Source organism: Canis lupus, chromosome 33, assembly GCF_011100685.1.
Source record: "Canis lupus familiaris isolate Mischka breed German Shepherd chromosome 33, alternate assembly UU_Cfam_GSD_1.0, whole genome shotgun sequence".
Classification (NCBI taxonomy): domain Eukaryota; kingdom Metazoa; phylum Chordata; class Mammalia; order Carnivora; family Canidae; genus Canis; species Canis lupus.
In genome coordinates, this window is record NC_049254.1 from 23,286,453 (window position 1) to 23,311,205 (window position 24,753).

The window sequence follows — 24,753 nt, forward strand, 5'->3', positions numbered from 1 at the left end:
CTGATAAAATAACATGCAACTAAATACATAAACTGCACTCAGGAGTGCATGTACAGCTGTTGAAATATGAGTAAGGTTGATAGAATGCATCTATGTCAATTTGTGATACTGTGATACTGCATGATTTACATGCAAGACATTTGGAAAAATTTCCATTTGGAAAAATCAGATGAAGGGTTTATGGGAGTCTCCACTATTTCTGGTAACAGCATATAACTACATAATTATAAAAACAAAATTGTATAAATATATAGATCTCAAATAAAAAGTTAAAACGGGGCTCCTGGGTGGCTCAGTTGGTTAAATGCCCAACTCTTACTTAAAAAAAAAAATAAAAAGTTTAAACAAAAGAATGATCCAGTATATCCCAAGAGCTGCAATCATAACCATAACTTTCTGAACTGGAACTTTGCAACTCCAGTGCAGAAGTCATCAGTCATTCACCTACTCACCACCTGTATTAGGCACTGTCTAGATGAGGGATTCAGAGTGAAAAAGAACAGTCATGGACCTTGTCTTCCTGAACTTCAGACTGGGAAATATGAAAATAGCTCAGTACATGGAAAGGGTCATTATATCTTCGGTCATACACATGAGAACTGGACTCAAATTTCTAACAAGAGTACTATTCGCTCATTAAAATTATTATGAATACTACTTAACAGAATGGAGAATTCTTATAACATTAAATAGAACACTATAAACTAAAAAAAAAAAAAAGAACACTATAAACTCAGAAATTCATCAATGTATTATGATAATAAATGACGACTTGTTTTTATATGAATAAACTTTTATTGAATTTTAGATAATTAGAAAGAATAAAGAAATGCAAGATAAATGCTTTCTAAACAACATCTGATAGTGTCTTTTCTGTCACGGTATTTTCACTCTTCTTTATAAAAAGTATAGACATTCATTTATTTAAATTTTTACAAAGTCAAGAACCATCACATGGAAAAAATAAGTAATGCTAACATAAATTCAGCATTTCATCAATATCGAAATGGCTGCAATTGGTTAGGTTCTGAGCTTAGCCCTCCCAGAAAACAGTGTCCCCAGCAGCTGCTGGTTTCCATTTATTCAAATGGGTCTGAAAATCAGGAAGCCACTCCCTGTGATGGCTCTGCTCGCAGGAAAAGAGGGCAAAAGGCATAGTGCGAAGAGGGAGTGAGAGACAACATTGGGAACAGAATGATGCTCTTATCGAACCACGAGGTTGGCCTCATAAATAATTCAGAGAACGATTCTGGGACGAAATCATTTCTGTGCTGCTTAAAGTGTGATTAAGGCGAGATAGTCCCCGATACAAGTATGCCCAGATCCACACAGCACAAAACAAGAGTGGGGAGTTGGTAAATTATCTGGTGAACTCCAAGGCCAGCCAAGCCAGGTCATTAATCACAGAAGGAAGTTTCTTTACAGTGGTGTAAAAATGCATCTGGGCAAAACTGCAACCCTGAGCTGTGACAAACATAGGGCAGACTCACCCAGGGGCACACCTGAAGGCATCCCTTTTGTCTTACCCTTATCTCTTTTGCAAAAATAGTTATTTTGGAAACAACAACAGAACCACTGCCGCCCTCCCTGTAACAACCTACTAACCTCCACTTGTCAAACAAGGAGAAAGTTATCTACCTCAGTGCAAAAGGCATCGGGTGCTGCCCTCATTAAGAGCAACCTGGTGTGATAGGAAGGGAGCCCTGGACAGCCGGGCTCTGAGGCTGCCAAGAAGGCCCGAGTCCCTCCCACCTGCCTTCCGGCTCCTGTGCGGCCCACAGCACCCAGCTCTTTCCCTCCCACCATGGGCCTCCCGCAGGGCTCGACCAACACCATCACTGAACATGCTGTTAATAACACTCTTGTCTTTCCCAGCCCTATGCCCCTCATGTATTTTCTTTAAAAAAAAAAAAAAAACAAAAACAAAAAAAAAACAATAGTTTTCTTTTAAAAAAATATTTTTCCAGGAAATAATGAACAGTAATTGTCATGGACCTGGAACAGACCCTAGAAAAACACAGACAGGCAAGAATCTGTCAATATAGCAACATTCCAAATATGAAATTCATGGTTCAGGAAGACATAAATAAATAAATATGAATGGGCTTCTCAGAGAAGTTTCTTTTGTCTTCCCCCATTTCTTATTGAATTTTGTTTGTGTAAAAAAAGTTTGGACTCTATGATACAAGAGCCAGCCCTGTTGGGACCAATATTAACCATTCATGCCCATTAAGCCCTCTAGATAAAGAGGGAACGGTGACGATCCCAGGGTTGCTCATTAATTTTCCTAAAGACAACTATGTTTTTAAATAATTTCATTATTTAAACTTCACCTGGCACTTTAGTCTCTTGAAAAATTATTAAGTTAGGCATGAATTAAAGAATAAGCCCATCCGGACTGCAGTTTGGGTTTTAAGTGTTATTCTGCTCTTATATCTTTTTCCTTGGCTTGGCACATCTTTGAGATCCAGTTTGTTTTAATAGAATGCTGGGACATCTGTAGTGGGGAAACGAGTCTTCAGGATGAAGAATTCCAGTTCATTTCGCAAATCTCACTGGCCAGGTAACAGCACTGCCTTTTCCTTTGTGCTTTTTAGTAGTATCCTTATGTAAGGAAAGTGTTTCTTTCCCAGCACTTGCTCACCCCACCCTCTCCCTGCATGGGGCATTCCACTGATTCTTTTCTGAATACTTTATCGGCTCAGGTGCTATACCAGGGACCCTGCCCGACTCTGGGCTGGCACCATGACAGGGACAGCACCAATTCGCTCGAGTGTTGCTTGACTGACGGTGTACGAGTGTGTGTGTTGAGGCCGAGGCTTCCTGCTGACTGAGCCATTGCTCCTGGACATGACTTGCGGGGGTGACCCTCTGTTGGCTGTCACTACTAGAGTCTTATGGGGAGCTGGGACCAGGTGGCTCCCATTAGCATAGATGGATGGAATATTGGCATTGCCTGAGTGGAGAGAGAAAGACTGGCGCAAGTCACTGAAGTGGTTGAATGACTCCGTGTTTCTGGGAACTTTTGGATTGTTGCTCCAGTATCGACTGTTGTAGGTATTGGAAGAGGTCAATGTGTTGTTCTCTGAGGAGGATATCTCGGTGTGAAATGCTTTGGCAGAAGAAGAACATTTAGGTGGAAGATCATCCTCTCTGAAAAGGAGGAAAATATAAAGTTGTCGTCAGGATTTACTTGGATGTCACCCTACCCTCCTGCCCAGGACTCTCTCTTCTTCTGCTAAGCCCAGTCTGTCTGTGAGATACAAACCCTCAGGATAGACCACACTACCACGAAAGCAAACATCAGTTCTGGTGGCCTCGGCTGACACTCATTCCCTTTGAGACAACGCTCAAGAAAAATGTTCCCTCAGCTTCTCAATAGCCAAGGGCAGAAAAGTTAAGGTCGCATCTCTCAGACTATACTTTCCAAAATAACTGAAAAAATGTGTGTGTATATGTATGTGCATCTGTGTGTATATAACTTTTTTTTTTCCCCTCTAAATAGGAAAATAGACCTTAAAGAAATCCACTGAGCTTGCTGCTGTAAAAAAAAACAAGCTGTGGGTGTGAGGAACTTCAAAAAATGATTAAGAGTTGACCTGACTTTATTGCACTTTTTGGGGGTCTGAGAACTCACTGTGGTGTGCTGATGAGTGATTTTTCTCAGTGATCTTATGCTGGGATGAAATCTATCCTTGCATACAGACCAAACCCTTAAGAATTACAAGAGGCTAAGAGAAGTCACTAATTTAACCTAAGCTGTTAACTAATTCATTCAACATTTATTGAGTATTGGGCATTCTACTAGATGTTTTATGTAAAAAAAAAAAAAAAAAATAGACACAGCTCCTATACCCCAGAGGCCTATGGCCAAACGAGAGTGACAATCAATCCAAGAACATCTCCAAGTCTGAAAGGCTGGACAAGGGACTAGAGTCAACTTCTGTGAGGAAGTGATGCCTGGACTGGTCTTGAATCAGATCAAGGAATTTACCGAAGAGATGGATAAAAAGGGAAGTAGTTTGGTCCAGGAAGAGGGTGGAGGCTTGAGCAAAGATCCCGAGGCATGAGAGGCTACAAAATAGACTGGATCACCAGTGATCATGGATGTGGTCAGAGGACCAGGGAAGCAGGGAAGGGTCAGATCCTGAAGGGCTGTGTGGCTCATGCTAAGTAGACTGCAGTCCTTAAAGCATTCTCAACAAGGATATGATATGGTACAGTATGAGACTGAGCTCGAACTCCCCGACCCTACAATATGCCAAGAGTCAATTTTCTTTAAAGGTGATTTTCACATTATTTTCTGAAGAGGTTCATATCTTTGACCTGTTTCTCACACCAAGCCATACTGTTTGGCCTCTCTGTGCACACAGGTACGGGTATGCTCTTGTGGTGTTCCTTCTAGCTTCTATTATAAATGCCGATGTCAAACACATTTCTTTACTAAACTAACTTTTCTACTGTGGCAGCCACCTTAACCTCACCTATCTTGGGGCTATGGGAGGTGAAGGAAATTTTCATGTGTGTCCTCCTGGTTGGGCACATTTCAGACCCTCTTCCCCTTTCATGATCCAGTAAGTGACGCTGAGCAGTATCATGAGGAAAAGTGATACAACACAGAAGAAAAGATGACTTGGTAACGGTCTTGGCGATCACAGCCACTGGATTAGCAAAGAAATCTTAGCTGCCAAAATTAATAGAAATACAGACAATGACCATGTAGGACAAATTGTCTGATACACAAACCTTATTTCATTAGGAATTTCTTCTTCCTCCTCCTCTTTATTTTTGCTTCTCCAGTAAAAGAATGCCCCTAAAATTAGTGCAATGCAAAAAATGATAATAACTGCACCAGTGCCAATGGCTCCAGCTATTAGTCCAATGTTCCTGGGCTGGGCTGCAAAATATATTTAAGGTAGATTTAAAGAACAAAAAAGAGAGAGAGAGAGAGAGAAAGAGAAATAGCATACACTCATACAACTTCATAAATATGTAAGTTCACCACAGAATCTTCTTAAAATGCACAAAATTGCCTAAAGTGTTGCATTCATATAAAATTAAATCTCAGTTAACCCGTGTCCTCAGTGGCTAGGACTAACATACCGTAGGCTCACAGACACTTGCTGAATGAACGAGCATTACAGGACTCACCACTTCAGTAGAGCCACACTTAGAGCAGAACAGGCCAAAGATGCCCACCTGTGTGATCCGCCCAAAAGAACCCTGGCAATAACTATCGCCTCAGCCCAACCAGATCACTACTTATTTTAAGTGGAATTCAAATAACCCAGAATTCTCAAATAAAGAGAAAATGTCTGCACTGTTTATTTATGGCCACCTAACAATTAAGCAGATATAAAGGGATTAGGAGAAAACACAAGAAGGTCTTGCTGTGGCCATGAGACCATGGTAAGTTTCTATAATGTCTACAGCACTATGCAATCACTTGAAGACAAGTGACCAATTTGATTCTAATCATCTGGAGGAGAAAGATACTGTGTCATAAAGAAGATGTCACAGTGTGGAGGCTGAAAAGCATGCTAACACATTTATAAAACATTTCAATAATTAATAAAACCAAGAGAATTTCTATTTAATCTTCAAATGACCTAAAAACAATCCAGAGAAATTCTTCGTTTCCTGGTGTAACAAAGATCTTTGGTGTTCCAGACCCAGAGTCGACATCAGAATTGTATATACTTACGTGAAATCACCTGGAGATCCAAAAGACAGGTGCTGGTTCCGATGGCATTAGAAGCCACACACTGATACAAGCCTGAAGACAGAGCACTGATGTTCCGGATGGTGACTGTCCCCTGGATCTGGTCTGTCACAAAAATCATAATCAAGTGAGCAGTTGGGGGTGGTGGGGAGGCATTAAGAGAACCAAAGAAATCAACAGGAGACAAAATTTAAAAATAAACACTGGAGAGCCATCCATAGCCTTTGCCAAAGAGATTTCTTTGGTTCGAGAAAAGACGAAAATCACGTCACGTTAAAGACACGGAGACGTGGAGGCCGGTCCTAATTGAGTGCAATCTCACAACTTAATCTGCTGATTAGTCTGAGGTCCTAAATGTGAGTGGCCTTCCCCGAGGAAACAGACAAACTTCCTCCAGTTTGTCCTGGAGAATTTACGACCAGTAACACCAAATTTCAATTCTGAGGAAACGCGATAAATGTAAAGATGAAGCTAAAACTCATTAGACTTGATGGAGAAAATATCCACTCCGTGCTCCAGGGGTCGTTACTTCCAACGACCCTTATAACTGGAAGTCTGGATCCTTCACAAAGCAAGACACCCAGATGAGCCAGAGGTTTAGTGGAAGAAATTCCAGGACAGGAGATGGAGAGGAAGCTGGGGAGGGTGGGGGTGCCTGAGACTGCAGTGCAGGTCTGGACCCTGTGAAGGGTGGGGGTGGTGGTGAAGGAGGGCCAGGCAGGGAGCATCTCAGATTGCTGCCCAGTGTTACAGAAGACTCCATCAGGCCGATGGGGGAGGCTCTGAGCTGAAGTCACCTGGTAAAGCAGTCACAGCTTGCAGGAATAGGCCTGCGTAGCCGACCGCTGTGCTGGTCACTGGCTGGGAGCAGCCCCCGTGAAAGCAAACTGGGTGCAAAGCAGTGGCAGCTGCTGGAGGAAGCAGCTGGGACTGCCGGTCCGCCGTGTCGTAGAGGAGCAGCGCATTTTCAAGGCCACCGCGCTGATATTACCCAGAAATGTTTCAGTAGTTCATTTTTTATTAATTCATCAACATTAGCACGGATTATTTATTGCTTGTAAACAAAATGTAAATCACAGGAACAATAAACTAAGATTAATAGCTATTACCATGTGCCAAGCATTGGTTAAGCTTTTATAGTATTATCTTAATCTTTACAGTGACGCCATGAGGTATTATTATTAATCCCACTGAACAGGTAAGGAGACTGGGGCTTTAAGTGAGTAATAAGATCACACAGCTAGTTACACAAAACTGGAATTAGATGGGGGGCTGTCTTAGATCTAAGCTCTAGGCTTCCCTGCCTCCCTTCTCAATCACTCAAAATAGCTGCGAATTTAGGAGAAAGTAGAAAGCATCCTGATGGCACAAAGTCCATGTATTCCTAGGGCAACACCCGGAGCTACCCCTACCCTGGGCTGTTTTTCCAAGAAACTAACATTATCTTGTTTCTGCTGCAATCTTCGTTTCTATCTGGAGCAAAGGCGGAGGCAGAGGAAGCGAGTCAGCAAAAGCAGACCTAACCACAGCACTGCATGCATTTATTGGTTAAGTCATTTAAGAAGTAAATATTTATTGAGTACCTTTCTGGAATTAACTTAAGTAAACAAGCCAAGGAAAGGACATTTTTTTCCTTGCTTTTGTTTTTGTTTTTTAATGGGAAATTTAAAGGGTCAAATCCAATATTAGATGGGCATCTTGCTTATTCAGAACATGACGCTTGAAGAATTTGGACGTCTGAATTGTATTGGACACACCAAGTCAACATATTTGGTGGTTACTTTGTTTATACCTGTGTTATTATTTCCTTTTCCTTAACAAACAAAAAAAACCAAAAAACTTTGAGGGCTACCGATGTGCGAGAGCCTTTCAGTGAATTCACTCAGTAGTTGGGCCAGCCTGGGAGGAAAGTGTTTTCTCCTCCTGTGTTTTCTACTTGATTTGCCAGGCCTTCATTAAACCATTAAACACCCCTCTTATGTGCACTTCAGCACCGTGTATTATCTAGTGCTGGCATTTAACACCATTTGTTGACATTTTTTGCCTGTCTCATTAAAAGATGGGCCTGGTGGGAGTGGCAGGGCGCCTGGGTGGCTCAGGTGATTGTTTGATTCTTGATTTTGGTTCGGGTCATGATCACAGGGTCTTGAGATCTGTGTTCAGCAGGGAGTCTGCTTGAGATTCTCTCTCTCCCTCTGCCCCTCTCCAGCATTCTTTTCCTCTCTTAAAAAAAAAAAAGAAAAAAGAAAAAGAAAAGTAAAAAAAAGGAAGAAGGGGCTGAGTTTGTCTTGTTCATCACTGCATCATCAACCATAGAAATTACCTGGCACACAGGAAAGTGCTCAGTAAATAAAGGAGCTCCCCTCTCTTTAGGGTCTACTGTGTACCATATGAGCTGTACTGAGTTTTACATAGGTATCATTTAATTGTCAAAATCCTAGGTTTTATTTAGGGAACAAACTGAGGGATGTGTAAAATAAGTGAAGGGAATCAAAGACCACACTTATTATGATCAGCACTGGGCGCTGTGTGGAAGTGTTGAACCACTGTATTGTACACCTGAAACTAATATAACACTGTTAACTATACTGGAATTCAGATAAAAAAAAAAAAACTAAAAAAGCAAAACAAAACTCCTAGGTTTCCATACTTTTCAAAGGTGAAAAGGCTCAGAGAGGCTACACAATTTGTTCAAGATTACACAGTATAGAAGTAGCAGCAATCTATAAAATCAGGTCTAGCCATGTCCGAAGCTTATAGGCATCAAACGTGTGCTTGACGTTCTAGTAAGGCATTTTACACCACAACACTGTGTAGGGTCCACCTACAGGATATTTCCTAACCATGCAATGCTCCACTGCTGCTAGTATTAAACTAAGCCATCTGCCCACCTCCCTCTTCAATACATTACCAGATGTCCCCGTGCAAGAAGACCATAATCTCTGGGCAACTCACCCCACCGTTCCACACACTGTGGTGCTGTTTTCCTAAGCCCTGAAATTCTAGGAATTTGATCAGCTCACACCAAACCAGTAATTTTGTTGACATTTTCATAGAGATAACTTGGGAGACTTTTAACAGCTGAACTAAGCACCATTCTGGCATGTAGAAAGAGGTAAACTTTAAAGATTCTTGCTTTAAAGGGCTATTTTTAAAAGATGAAGTCACCGTTCTGCATCTCTCTAGACACAGAGACCACGGGCAGACTGATAGAACGAAGTATTCCTAACCCTGGTTGACGTACCACGCTAGGGCTAACTCACAATGGAAGCAGGGAAGGAGGCACATTGGTGAGAGAGGATTAGCCACAAGCAGGACAGGGCTGTTCTCAGGCTCAAGGCAAAGAGCAGACGGGAGCCCCGTCTGCTAGCAAGCACAGGGCTCTTTCTCAAGTGAAAAAGGACTAATTCTTCAGCTCAATCTGTCACTTCACTTGGCCTGCTCTGGTGCAGAAGTAATTTGTTGAACTGAAGTTAGAAAGCAAATGTTCTTACGATCTTCTTTAAGGATAGGTAAAGTCCAACCATGTGCAACCACAGTTTGGAAAGCACGCGTGCCATCCCAGCCCACCGCGTCAGCTCCCAGCCACACTGGATCCCACACCAACCACGCAGCTGGATGCTGGATTAGAATGCCCTTCAGAATCACAGGGAAATAAATGTAAGTGTCCATGTCCACGTCCATCCATTCTCCTTAGGCCCAGAACCGTATTTCTGACTGCCTGAGGGATGCTACACTAAGAGCTGGTGTTCTAGGCTTAGACCACCTGGGCTGGGTCTGCCCTACCAACTACCAGCGAATTTCCTCATGGGTAACACAGAGCTACCAGCATATCATGGGTTGCTGTGGGGACAAAATGAGGTAATTCATGCCACAGGCATAGTACAGTGCCTGGTAAAGCGTCCATGGAGGAATTCCATCCTGGCATCACTTGGGGAATTTATATGTTTTTCTGAGTCATATGAAAAATCAGTTAAGAAACTGGGAAAATGTCAGATGTCTCCAAATCCCCAACAGATATTAATACTCAGGATCTGAGGTTGAGAGATAAGAATTCCTAAGTCAAGAATTATTCTATACTTTTATATGATTTAAGTACTTTGGAATAATAAGTGGCCATAATAATAAACAGTCAGTCATTTCTTATATGAAAGTTTCAGAAGTGGGTAGCCCGGGTGGCTCAGCGGTTTAGCGCCGCTTTTAGCCCAGGGCGTGATCCTGGAGACCTGGGATTGAGTCCCGCGTCGGGCTCCCTGCATGGAGTCTGCTTGTGTTTCTGCCTCCCTCTCTCTCTCTCAATCTCTCATGAATAAATAAATAATTTTTCTTTTTTTTTTAAAGGGCAGCCCGATGCCTAAGCGGTTTAGCACCATCTTCAGCCCAAGGCGTGATCCTGGAGACCCAGGATCAAGTCCCATGTCGGGCTCCCTGCATGGAGCCTGCTTCTCCCTCTGCCTGTGTCTCTGCCTCTCTCTCTCTCTCTGCCTCTCTCTCTGTGTTTCTCATGAATAAAATAAAATCTTAAAAAAGTTTCAGAAGTATCCTGAATCATAGAAAAAAAAAATAATGAATACACAGTTTATTGTTATTTGAACCAATTCTGACAAAATTATATATTCTAATAGTATGTAAAAAATTATCTCAACCTGATATATTTGATAATAAATAGTAAAAAAAGGGGGGGAACAATATCACAAAATAAAGCCAAATTAAAATTGATTTTAAAATTCAAAAATAATATTATAAATACTTAATATTTAAGCTGTCATTCTAAAAAAAATTTAAAACACTGTGTAGCATCAAGTTTTCTATCCAATAATCTTGATTTTTTTTTCTCATCACCAATTTTCCAGACATGGAAAATTTTATTTCATTTTTGTATTTATATTCAGTGAATTGAGGTGTAGATGAAGAATAGACAGGGAAAGACTCTGTCCCCATTAAGAGAGTATCCAAAGTATACATTAGTCGCACATTAGAATATGTGCTGCCTCCTATTAGCCTTTTTTAAAAATATTTGTAAATGTATATTTATTTTATTTTTTAAAGATTTTTTATTTATTTATTCATGAGAGACAGAGAGAGGCAGAGACGCAGGCAGAGGGAGAAACAGGCTCCATGCAGGGAGCCTGATGTGGGACTCAACGTGGGACTCAAACCCGGGTCTTCAGGATCACGCCCTGGGCTAAAGGCAGTGCTAAACTGCTGAGCCACCCGAGCTGCCCTCCTATTAGCTTTTTAAATTTAATAATGAAAATATTTTGTTTGTTTGCTTTTGCTCTGCTTTGGCTTTACCACCGAAACAGATACAGCTTTTGCCAATTCAGATTTTAAATTCATTTCTGATTTCATGTCAGTGTATTTCCAAACCAACATTCCTCATCTCTTTTTCTTTGCATTTCTGCTACTGAAGTATTTGCAAAGAACTGAAGTCTACAGCAAATATTCAAACACTGGAAAATAATGTTGGACATTGGTGGGCAATATCTGAATAATGTAATATTTGGAACCCGCAATATTAACATTACATGGAATCACACATCATAATTACCAAGCTAAGGACTTTCTTTGCTTTTAAAACTTGTTATTTCCCAGAATACCACTCACACAGCATGTATAAAATATACTATGTATATAAACTTACTAATATTTACTTGCAAGAGTGACTCGCCATTAGCGGTAGACTGGGACACAAACACACACTTACAACACGGCCAACAGCTGCAAGGAAGATGGGTTAGATCGTGACTGCTTCTCTCCTACTCACTTCTGTCCATGTTCCCAGAAATGCTGACTCTGAGTGTTCTTGCTTTTAATTTGACATCTGTAGATTCTTTGGAATCAACATGTCTCTATGTTGACAGTTAAGCTTTAATTCTCAAAGGAGAATGGTATTTAGTGCTCAAGAAATGCTACCTGTTATCATTATTTCAGCTCCCAGAGGACCACTCACTCACTCCTTCAGCAAATCTCTAAGTATTCCTTCTCTGAGTTAATACAGTTGTTATTGATTCAATGGGCCTACGACAGAAATCTGAGCTGACTCTGACTCTTCTCTGAGCCCTGTGTGTTGTTGATTTTTGTCTTCAGTGTCTCCTGAATCCCACCCCCCACATCTCCCCGTCCCTTCTCCATCCCCGTCACAAGGGCCTCATTTCTGGCCCTCTTCATTCCTTGATGGAGCTATTACCAAAGTCTCCCATCTCTGGCCAGGCTATCATTCTCACACCCTGACTGCTGCAGCTGCTTCTAAAATGCAGATCTGGATAACTTTTCTTGCTTTATAAATGCCTGGGAACACCCACAGTCTCAAAGACAACCTCCACACTCCCTGAATGCTATACAATACCTTTCACAATGTGGACCTGAACCTTCCAACCTCCCCTCTAGCCAAACCTTCACGAATCTTTGTCAGCTTCATCGCTTTTCTCACACTTAAAAGCATCAAACTTTTACATGTGCAAGACTCTGCATGCATGGCTCCCTCTACTAATAATAACCCCTTTTCCCTAGTAAAATTTCTACTCATCCTTTAAGATCCTTTTCTGTTCAGGAAACTCCTATATAGTTCTTCCTAGATTCTTTGGGAAATAAAGGTTAATAGTAAACATTTTTATAGCATCCAACACTCAGTAGTACTATAATTACCTCTCTATCTCTGTCTCCCTCACTGGACAGTGAGCTCTAGAATAAAGATACGTCTCTATCTTCCTATCTCTCTACTTTCCCAAACACACTACACTGAAGTAGTTGCACAAAGTAAGGGTTGTGTCTTAGTTGCACAAAATAAGGGTTGTGTCTTTGTGTGTACAGACGCACACAGACACACATGTATGTATAGAATGGACAACTGTATAAACAAATCAATATGGTTGTGACGATTGCTGGTATTTACTTTTTAAAGAGGGAAGACTGAACATTGCATAGGACTTGCTTCTTTATGTCAGAGGACAAAAACAAAAAGGAAAAATTTGCCTTCACTGAGAATAGTATCTTGATAAGGAGGAAATAAGCAGCTATTTATTCAGCAACTGAAGTGGGTAAAAACTTTTTTTTTTTTTTCTACCCATGAAAGAATTATGGAAACACTCACTGGGAAGGGACTCAGCAGTGGCAATTCAAGGAGAATCAGATTCCTGAGGCTCCAGACGTGGCAAAAGAATAGGAGTGCTTTCTATGTAGCCCCTGGGCAAACTTGATCATCTCTCTGGGCCTCAGGCTTCGCCCTGGGACATGACAGTGGTGGACTACAGTGATGTTTGAGACACTCTCCTGCTCCATCTATGACCTCCATACTAAGTTCTGCAGAGTTCTCAACAAGCAGCAAACAGGAGGGTTAATCATCTCTCTTCACTGTATTAAATTATGAAAGGATGAGGACAACAGAGGATTTCTTGGGAACAATGAAGGGAAAAAGGCATGATTTAAAAAAATGAAACCAACACTGCAATAATCAGTAAATAGTATGGAAAGGTAAAAGAAGCTTGGTAGGGATCCCTGGGTGGCGCAGCGGTTTGGCGCCTGCCTTTGGCCCGGGGCACAATCCTGGAGACCCGGGATCGAATCCCACATCGGGCTCCCGGTGCATGGAGCCTGCTTCTCCCTCTGCCTGTGTCTCTGCCTCTCTCTTCCTCTGTGACTATCATAAATAAATAAAAAAATTTTAAAAAAAGAAGCTTGGTAGAAAAAACATATAATATTAGAAATTAACTGAACTACATTTATTATCACAATTAATATAAATGGATCTAATCAAAGAACAAAGTCTCAGATTGTAGACTGAACACCAAATTAAATCCAAACATAAGCTGCTTACAAGCAAAACACCTAAAACATAAAATATGAAAACCTGAAAATAAGTAAACCATAAAATAGAAACATACTAGCAAGAATTAACCCAAGAAACCTACTATAGAAATTTTAATAACAATCAAAATAACGTAAAAATGCATACTAAACATAGAAAAATCAGGGAGATATAATACCCCATAAGCACCTAATGACACAGGCTGATTAGAGTGGGTTAAAAAAAATCAGTATAAATGCAGGGACAAATTGACAAATCCACAATCCAATCCAAATTGTGACAAATCACATTCCTACTGTGTGATTTTTTTTTAAGATTTTATTTATTTAGGGCAGCCCCGGTGGCTCAGCGGCTTAGTGCCACCTTCAGCCAGGGGCATGGTCCTGGAGATCGGAGATCGAGTCCCACGTTGGGCTCCCTGCATGGAGCCTGCTTCTCCCTCTTCCTGTGTCTTTGCCTCTCTCTCTCTGTGTCTCTCATGAATAAATAAATAAAATCTTTTTTTTTTTTTTTTTAAAGGGACTTGATCCTGAGCCAAAGGCAGATGTTTAACCACTGACGAACCCAGGGGTCCCCTTACTGTGTAATTTTTGAACACATCTCTCTCATAAAATAACTGAAAAAGATAAAATATTAGTAAAGATACAGAATATTTGAATAATAGAATTAGCAAGCTTCTCATTCTATATACAGGCATACCTTATCTAAGTATACTTCACAAGTAACTGCATTTTTTTTAGGTACTGATAGTTTGTGGCAAACTTGGATTGAAAGTCTATTGGTGCCATTTTCCAAGAGCATCTGCTCACTTTGGGTCTCTGTGTCACCTTGTGGTAATCTCACAATATTTCAAACTTTTTCATTATTATAATATTGGTTATGGTGATCTTTGATGTTACTATTTTAATTGTTTGAAGGTGCCATGAAATGCACCAATATAAGACAGCAAACTTAGTGGACAAATGTGTGTGTGTTGACTGCTCCAGTGACTGGCCATTCCCATCTCTCTCCCCCACCCCAGGTCTCCCTCTTCCCTGAGACACGCTAATTAATAACCCTACAATGACATTCATTCATTCATTCATTCATTCATTTGAAGACACACTCTACTCAATTAAATGCTAGAAATGATTAAGCTTAGTGAGGAAGGCCATGTTGAAAGACAAGATAGGTCAAAAGTTAGGCCTCTTCCACCAAACAGTTGGCCAAGTTGTGAAGACAAAGAGAAACTCTTGAGGGAAATTATAAGTGCTACTCCAGTGAACACATGAGTGACAAGAAAGCGCAACAGCCTTATTGCTGATAATGAGAAAGTTTCAGTGGTCTGGACAGATCAAACCAGCAACAACATTCCCTTAAGCCAAAGCTTAATCCAGAGCAGGGCTTTAACTCTCTTCAATTCTAGGAAGGCTGAGAGAGGTGAGGAAGCTGCAGAAGAAAAGTTGGAAGCTAGCAGAGGTTGGTTCATGAGGTTTAAGGGAAGAAGCCACCTCTGTAACATAAAACTGCAAGGGGAAGCAGCAGGCGCTGATGGAGAGGTTGCACCAAGTTATCCAGAAGATCTAGCTCAGATAAACGTAGCTACACTTAAACAACAGGTTTTCAATGTAGTCAAAATAGCCTTCTGCTGGAAGTAGATGCCATCTAGCACTTTCATAACTGGAGTGAAGAAGTCAATGACTGGCTTCAAAGCTTCAAAGGACAGACCGACTCTTTGGTTAGGGACTAATGCAACTAGTGTCTTTAAGCTGAAGCCAATGCTCATTTACCATTTTAAAAATCCTAGGACCCTTTGGAATTATGATAAAATCTACCATGCCTGTATAAAGGGAACAACAGGGCAGCCCCGGTGGCGCAGCGGTTTAGCGCCGCCTGCAGCCCAGGGTGTGATCCTGGAGACCCAGGATCGAGTCCCGCATCGGGCTCCTAGCATGGAGCCTGCTTCCCTCTGCCTGTGTCTCTGCCTCTCTCTCTGTGTGTGTCTCTCATGAATAAATAAATAAAATATTTTTAAAAAATAAAGGGAACAACAAAGCCTAGATGACAGCACATCTGTTTACAACATGTTTTACTGAATATTTTAAGCCCACTGTTAAGACCTATTGCTCAGAAAAAAAAGATTCCTTTCAAAAGATCACTCCCTATGGACAGTGGTCATCCAAGAGCTCTGATAGACAACATGATTAACGTTGTTTCTATGCCTGTTAACACAACATCCATTCTGCCAGGGGGATTAAGGGTAACTCTGATTTCCAAGTCTTATTATTTAAGAAACACATTTCATAAGGCTACTACTGCCACAGCTAGTGACTCCTCTAATGGATCTGAATCCGGAAGGGAATCATCATTCCAGATGCCACTAAAAACATTCATGATTCATAGGAAAAGAGGACAAAACAGCAACTTATCCGGAGTTTAGAAGAAGCTGAGTCCAACCTTCATGGATGACTTTGAAGGGTTCAAGACCCCCGTGGAGCAAGTAAGTGCAGATGTGGGGGAAACAGCAAGAGAACTAGAATTGGAGACTGAATGTGTGACTGAAGTGCTACAATCTCATGATAGAACTTCTAGTGGATGAGTAGCTGCTTCCTATGGATCAGCAAAAAAAAAGTGGTTTCTTGAGATAACATCTACTCCTAGTGAGGATGCTGTGAAGGTTGCTGAAACATGACAAAGGATTCAGAATAGGACATAAACTTACATGATAAAACAGCATCAGGGTTTGAGAGGACAGACTCCAATTTTGAAGGAAGTTCTACGGTGGGTAAAATGCTATCAAAGAGCATCGCATGCTACACAGAAATCATTCATGAAAGGAAGGATGGATCCATGTGGCTCCCTGCATTATTGTCTTACTGTAAGAAACTGCTACAGCCACACCAACCCTCATCAACCACCACCCAGTCAGCAGCCATCAAGATGGAGCCAAGACCTTCCACCAGCAAAATGACTCTAACTCACTGAAAGCTCAGATGATGGTTAGCATGCTTTAGAAATAAAGCACTTTTAAATTAAGGTACATATCACCTGATAATAAATTGCAATTTACTGATTTGTTATATTCAATCTCCACCCACTAGAAAATAAGTTCTCTGGAGGGAAGCATTTCTACTCTGTTCTCACTGTGTCTCCAACACCTAGAACAGTGTCTGGAACTTAGTAGATACCTAAGATATATCTGTTGAATGGATAAATGAATAATTGAAATGTATATCAGTATACAAAAGAACAGGTAAATTCGAAAGCTCGTTTAACAAGATTGATCCAAAAAATAAAGATGAAAAAGCATAAATAACAGGATTAATTATGAAAAAGGGAATATAATAGAGTTTTAACATATATGAGAATAATAATACTAATACAATAATAATGATAATACAAACATTAGTATTTATTAAGTGCTTACTATTCATGCTAGATGCTATTCTAAAAGTTTTATGTATGTTTTCACTTAATTTTATTCCACCTCTGTGAGGCTATTATTGCTATTGTGTCCATTTTACATGTAAGAAAACTAAGGCACAAGGTCACATAACCAGTCATCCCTGGAGCCAGGATTTTACATCATGTCCTCAGACTCCAGAACCTGCACTCTTAAATACATTCTCCTGATATCATATAGAGAATGCTATGAACAACTTGATGTCAATATGTATAAACTCAGACAAAATGATGTTTTCTAGAAAAATAGAGAAGATACAGAAATCTAAGTAAACTTATATCATTAAAAAAACAATCAGTAGTCAAAAATCTACCAACAAAACATAGCAGCGAGGCAAAGCTTTTATAGGCAAATTTATAGAATTATCAAATAATCTCCATCTTATTCATACTATTTCAGAGTATAGAAAAAAGAGGGAAAATTGCCTAACTCATTTATGAAACCCTTATAAAATCTGATACCAAAATTGAACCAGGCAGGGCAAAGACAGGACAAAAAAAAAAAATCATAGGCCATTCTCACTTATGATCACAAAAGGAAAAACTCTATTAAAATGTTAGCATACCAAATGGAGAAATCTATTAAAAAATAATCACAACTGATAGATTTTATTCCAGAAATGCAAGAATATTTAACATTAGAAAATATATTAATGTAATTCATTCATTGGCAGTTTGGGCCAGATAATTCTTTTTTATTTTATTTTTTTAAGATTTTATCTATTTTGAGAGTGAGCAAGTGAAGTGGGAGGAGGAGCAGAGGGCGAGGGACAAAGCGGGACAAGTAGACTCTTCGCTGAGCATAGAACCTGAAGTGGGGCTTGATCTCACAACCCATGAGATCATGACCTGAGCTGAAATCAAGAGTTAGACGCTCAACCAACTGAGCCACCCAGGTGCCCCATGGGCCAGATAATTCTTTATTGTGGTGGCATCCCTAGCCTCTACCCACTAGCTGCTGGTAGCACCCTCCTATATCAGCTGTGATAACAAAAATGTCTCCAAATATTGCCAAATGAAATTGTCCCAGTTAAGAACCACTGAGGGAGGGGCTGGCAACTGTGACCACAGGCCCAGACACTAAACGAAACCTGGACCAGTTGTACAGACCTTAGAAGCACGGGCCAAACTCAATACTTCATATTTCCTAAGAACAAAGACATTCTTTACATGATCACAGTATAAGTTTCAAAGTGAAGAAATTTAACATCAACACAATAGTATCATCTGATCCACATACAGTTTATACTCGGATTCCACCAACTGTACCAGGAATGTCCTTTATGGCTTTTTCTTTCCCTGTATAGAATCTAATCCAGGATTCTGCACTGTATTTTAACTCCTTAGTCTCTTTCAATTTGGAACAGTTTTGTCTTCACCTCTGTTTGATGTTTCCTCATGACTGGATTCAGATTTTGTGTTTTTGACAAGAATACCACAGAAATGATGCTGTGTCCTCCTCAAGGCATATATCTATTGGTAGACACAGGATATCTTTTTTTTTTTAAGATTTTATTTATTGATTCATGAGAGAGAGAGAGAGAGAGAGAGAGAGAGGGAGAGGCAGAGACACAGGCAGAGGGAGAAGCAGACTCCCTGCAGGGAGCCCAACGTGGGACTCGATCCTGGGTCTCCAGGATCACACCCTGGGCTGAAGGCAGGTGCTAACCTGCTGAGCCACCCAGGGATCCCTACACAGGATATGTTTGTAACAGTATTGGTAATGTTTGCTTTGATCACTCAGTTAAGGCAGTATTGACAGGTCTCCCCATTTTAAAGTTCTTTCTTTCTTAGTAATTAATAAGAAATATGTGGGGGCACACTTTGGAACTATGTAAATGTCTTGTTCCTCATCAAACTTTGCCCACTATTTAGACACCAATGGTGATTTTCAAACTCCATTATTCCTTCTACAAACATTAGTTGGCACTCTACCATAAGAAAATGCTTTTCCTTCTCTCCATTTATTTATGCATATAAGCAAGGATTCAGGGACTTTCATTTTATTCAATAGATGGTAGCTTTATTTTAATTTTCACACTGTCCCAGATTTGGCCAGAAGGAGCTCCTTCAAGCTAGCCCCAACACACAAAGACAATTCTAATCCCCAAAGATTATGCCCCTGTCACTAATGTGACTTCTGAAGTACCCTTCCCTGGTGTCAAACATTATTTTCTCAGAGAATGCATCTTGAGTTTAAACAGCAGCAAACATATTAGTAAAGTGTTTTCAGAATCTATGTTATTTTGGGATTATATGCTATTTTGAGATCTATTTTATTAATATCAGTACCAAGATGTAAATTTAAATAAAAACTCTGACTCACTTAACATGCATTGTTATGATAAATGAAGTTATTCAAAGTAATTCTGATAAAGAATCCAGAGTTTGAATGACAAACGGCAAACATTTTCATCTTGAGCACTCAAGTTCAACTTTCATACCTAAAGTACCAAAAAATATTTACGTTGCAAAGAAGATATCAAAAACCTCGACTGATATATCTACTCAGAGACAAAGAAGGTGCAGTAGGCTCTTTCTACAGATATTTCTCAACTTACATACAAAGAAGCACTTTTAAGCATACACTTGTAATTTCAAACTCAGCCCAATATTTCACAGAAAAATTTTTAACATAAATCATAGAATTTTAGTGCTGATGCAGAGAACCTTGGAAATGATTACTTAATCCCCTGTTGAAAAAAAAAAAAAAGCCACACAGGCCCAGAGAGGTAAACTGTTACTGAAATACTTACTGGAAAATCTGGAATTGATTGATTGATTGATTGATTTAGGAATTTAAATATGGTTTTCAGGATTTCAACACAAGAGCTAGATTAAACATGCCATTTACATGTAAATAGTGAGATTAACAAATTAGTCCACAAAAAAAAGCTATTTACCTCACAGTGTGGCTGAAACTTTTAGCAATTTTGCAATCAGTAGGAAACGATGGTATTGCAGTAATCATTATCAGAGTAAGCCAGAAGTTATTATGCCCCTGTCACTGAGAAGTTTTTTTTTAAATAATGAATTTGGGGCTGAGTAAATTAAAAAATGATGGGAAGGTCCATTAATATTACTGTTGGGGTTCTCACAGGAAATTTACAGGTTCTTAAAGGGCTGGTGGGCCTGGTTCTTTAGCATGCCTAACATATAGAAAGTTATCGACGATACTCATGTCTCTTCCATCTTTACCTGTCTGGGGTGATCAACTCCTGGTTCTCCCATGATTGGAGGCGTTTTCCTATTCTTTTTCTCATCTTCATCCTCTAATTAGACTTGAAGCAGAAAACTGGATGACTGACCCTCTCACGATCATGCTTATGGTTCTCATACTAAAATAGGCAGTTGTGCCTCAAGAAGGAAGTGAATTCTCAATTATAAACTTCAAGAATTATCTTACAGTTAACTTTACAAAGAAGCTACCATGTAGCTATTTTAAATCTTCCCTGTAATGGAATGGAATTTCCATTTATAGTTACCACTGGGTGGGATTCATAAAGGCAGCACAGGAGAAAGAAAATGTTTAATTCTTTTAAAAATTGAAAACGCAAAATGATCCAGATAAATTTTCAGCTGTTACAAATACAGTGTGTTATTTTTCAAAATCTATCAAAGTTAATTACTTAATGAGGCTCAGAATTTGAATTCTGCACGGTAACTGATTAAATGGGTAAAGCAACACTGTACATACCCTGAGTGGCTGTTGGAGGTAGTTTGAGGGTATTGTCTAACTTCTCCCAAAGGTAAGTTGGCCGAGGGATGCCTTCCTCTGAGCTACAAAGCAGGATGACATCGCTGCCGATATCCTGGGATCCTTGGATTTGGCAGTGTGGGGCAGAAGGGGGAACTACAATAGGAAGAGTAAGGAATAAAGGATGCATTTACTGTAAGCCAACTGATGATGAAGGAGACATCAACATTCAGTGCACTGGAGCCTCAGGTAATAGTTTCTAGACCACATACCAGAAGACCGCCTCATGAGTGGGGCCAGTGGCTCGTCCGGTACTACTCATAAGTACTACTCACTTGGGCACAGATGTGGGGACCCACCACTTCAGCTGCCAGGAGGCAAACACGTAAAAGGGGCCCTTTCTTGATATTTTCAAGGACTCTTATGGTCTTGGTTTCGCTCTCCTTCCTCTAAAGAATGCTTAAGGTCCTTCATGCCCACAGACTGCCTTTCGAGACATTAGTGAGAACACCCATTTACACAGCATTATTCACAGTAGCTAAAGGACGGAAACAGCTCAAGTGTCCATGGATGGATGAATGGATAAACAAAACGTGGTATATACATACTATGAGATATTATGCAGCCTTGAAAAGGAAGGGAATTCTGACCCATGCTATAGCATGGATGAACCCTGAGAACATTAGGCCAAGTGAAATAAGGCAGTCATAAAAAGACAAAGAATGATCCCACTTATATGAGGCACCTAAGAGTTTTCAAATCCATTGAAACAGAAAATAGAAAAGTGGTTACCGATGGCGAGCAGAAGGAAATGTTGCTTCATGAGCACAGGGTTTTAGTTTTGCAAGTTGAAGAGAGTTCTGGAGGTTGGCTGCACAACAATGTGAATGTACTTAACACTACAGAACTGTACACTTAAAAACTGGCTAAGATGGTAAGTTTCATGTTATGTGTATTTTACAATTTAACTTTTTTTTTTTTAATTACTGGAAGAAGCTACTTTTAGAAAAGATATTTCAAGGAAGAATAACCACTGACCCTGCCAGCTTACTCTCTAGATAAGACCATCTTCCCAAGGTTCTTTGTTACTTTGCAAACAAAAACCAAACAGACCTATTTTAAACTAAATTCTGCTTTACAGGGGAGTCAGAGTAAGGTTCAAGCATGTCTACTACTTGGGTTGTAATACAGTGGAGATTTTAAGGCAGATAAGGACACAAAGGACACGAAATAAACAATTACCGAAAAAGAACACTAAAGGAAGAAGGTTGTGCTTTGTAGTAAGAATGCAAGCAAATAAAAATATAAACTAAGTCCACAGCTTGGAGTCTCATGTTGGGGGATGTAGGCAGTAAAGTTTAAATCCAACTAATGATGTAATGCGCTAATGACTTTTCAATAAATGTGTTCAACTTTTCCAAAATGAATGTGTGAATGCATAAAAGATAAGTGCAATAGACCGAGGAACCAGGAAAGAAAGCGGGTATGGGAGAAGAACAACAAAAGGGTAAAAAAATCTCAGAGAATCCTAATTGCTGTGATGGGGTAAACCAATCTCATCAGTTACTGCCTTCAACACTGCCACCATGACGCTGTGAAGAAAACTCAAAATCTATGAAGGTAGCATTATCTATATGATAAATTAAGGCTTTTTTTCTTTCTTTAAAAATTGAAAAAATAAACTTAGATAATGTGGGAAGTCATTTACCTAACTTAGAGGTATAAACATCAGAAAAAGACTGAAAAAAAAAAAAAGAAAAACACTGAAATTCCATGAGTACTCTGTATTCAGTACTCAAGTATTTTTAAATCTCTATATTTAGTTTTAAAAATATGATTCTATTTTATATTTTAATATAACTAATAATATATCATTATATTATTTATTATTAATAATTACATATTAATAATATAACTAATAATGCAATATAACTATACTTTTAATATAACTAAAAATTCTACAATTTTAAACATATTACAGTATTTCTAGAATCGAAATCTCCAACCTGGTCCTTAGTTTTCCTATTTTGTTTGAAGACTGGGAAAATAAGGCACCAAGGCCATAGCATATTGTCATGCAAAGAGGGAAAACAGCAAAAAGCCCCAGGAATGGGGGGATCCCTGGGTGGCGCAGCGGTTTGGCGCCTGCCTTTGGCCCAGGGCGCGATCCTGGAGACCCGGGATCGAATCCCACATCAGGCTCCTGGTGCATGGAGCCTGCTTCTCCCTCTGCCTGTGTCTCTGCCTCTCTCTCTCTCTCTGTGACTATCATAAATAAATGAAAATTAAAAAAAAAAAAAAAAAAAAAGCCCCAGGACTGGTATCCTCAAGTAACTCATAAATGGAAGGGAAAAGGAAGGGCAAGAATTTGCCAAGGAACAAGGGAGTAGATTTTGCGATGTGAAGGGGATGGAGGACAATCTAGAGCATCAGCCTCCTCTCAGCACTTCTAGGTCTCCTCAAATGAGCTGAATTTAGCCCCTTCTACCACAAGTCTGCATTTAGGAGGCCAGTGTTTCATTTCCGAGACAGCAGAAGTGAGAAATAAAACATGTTTAGAATGGACTTAATTTAGTATGAGACAGTCTAACTGCACTGTATAATGGAAGAAGTACCAGTTTGAGACAAGAGACCTACATTTTCATCTAAGCTTTATCGTTCATTGCCTATGCCACCATGAAAAAGGCCCTAAATCTGTAGGGTCTCAATATTAAGACTAAATTGACCATATAACTTATCACTCTTAGACTTCTGAGAGGAGAACGAGGTATTACTGCGATTACACCAGGACATGAAGTGTAAGCTGAGAACTGTAGGGAGCCTACTTGGTGTTATGTAGACATGAAATAATATTTTTTTCTCCTATGTGCTGAAACTTCTGCTTTGCATGAAAAATATATGATTCTTGATTTAACTTGTTCTCAACGCTAAGCCCTATCCTGTAAACACTGAAGAAAAGTGAGAGGCCACTTGTGATGGTATTTTACACCACCTTTCGCCACCTTCAGGACAAATCATTTAAGCAGCTTTAGACAGCCACCAGAAGTGGAGAAAGGGATGGGAAGGTAGTGTGCAAAAAAGCAGAAAGAAGCAGAGCTCACACGGGGCAGACAGGAAAGGAGACAGGAAAAGGACACGAGCAGACCTAGAGGGCAAGTAAGGATGGGCAGAAATAAATACGTTCAAGAGCAGAGTCAGGAATACATCCTGTCACTCACCTAAAACTGTGAGACCGGTGACCCCAATGTTTCTGCCCCCTCTATCTGGAAGGTTGTTGACCAAACACTGGTAGGTGCCTGTATCTGAAAGCTGAGTGTTATTAATGAAGATAGAGACGTTGGTGGCTGGCATGGTGCCTGTAAATCCTACCCTACCATGGAACCGGGGGGCACCATCAAACATCTGTCCACCCTGATACAGAATGACCTGAAAAAGAAAGCAAAATAAATAAATAGGCCACTACATCCCCGTCTAGACACACAGTACATAACAATAACTATCTGGTAGATAGGAGACGGCACCAAACATCGGAAAACTTTACTTCTCCTCTTACAGTTGTCACCAAGTTCCTACCTCAGCACCAGTGCGTAGGTCTATTCTGGGATTCTAAATTCTTATATCCCCAAACTGGAATAACACTGTTTACTTCTAATCCATCACAATATAGAAAATGTCTTTAATGCAATCTTACTCTCAGCCCATACATATTTTTATTCAAATAATTTCAAAATAAAAAGTTTTAAAAAATTAGCACTGCCATTCTCATGCTTACTAGGTGACAAAATGATAGATCATAGTTATAGCCTGAATATAAACGAATGTCATAAGAGGGGGAAGAGTTGCGGGTCATGATTGCTCTTATGTCAATTTCTATTATCAAAGTCAACTATTTAGGAGAGAGGACGCAAAATGGTGTTACACAAAGCCTTGTGGGCTGAGAATGAGAAACTGGGTTCTGTTTCAGCTCTATCTGTAAATGTTTGGGGAATACAGTCAAGTCTTTCTTTGCCTCCTAAAATGATAAAGTTGAATAAAATGATCTCAAAGGCTCAGCCTAATTATAATAAATTCCTTGGTTTGAAGAAA

At 39.9% G+C, this 24,753-nt stretch overlaps 1 protein-coding gene across 10 annotated transcripts in view; it reads right to left on the reverse strand.

The window, feature by feature from the left end:
- Nucleotides 1–775: 775 nt before the first annotated feature.
- Nucleotides 776–24,753, reverse strand: part of IGSF11 (immunoglobulin superfamily member 11) — a 184,579-nt gene continuing 160,601 nt past the window's right edge. For 7 of the 10 annotated variants that reach the window (XM_038582920.1, XM_038582915.1, XM_038582919.1 and 4 more), the window contains exons 3-7: nt 23,886–24,093; nt 20,668–20,823; nt 5,705–5,827; nt 4,747–4,897; nt 776–3,153 (exon numbers count right to left, since the gene is read on the reverse strand). In XM_038582920.1, coding sequence (XP_038438848.1) covers nt 2,709–3,153; nt 4,747–4,897; nt 5,705–5,827; nt 20,668–20,823; nt 23,886–24,093 — 1,083 coding nt within the window. In that variant the 3' untranslated portion in view covers nt 776–2,708. The remainder of the gene's footprint in view (nt 3,154–4,746; nt 4,898–5,704; nt 5,828–20,667; nt 20,824–23,885; nt 24,094–24,753) is intronic. The other 3 variants (XM_038582916.1, XM_038582922.1, XM_038582918.1) reach the window with 3 other exon arrangements.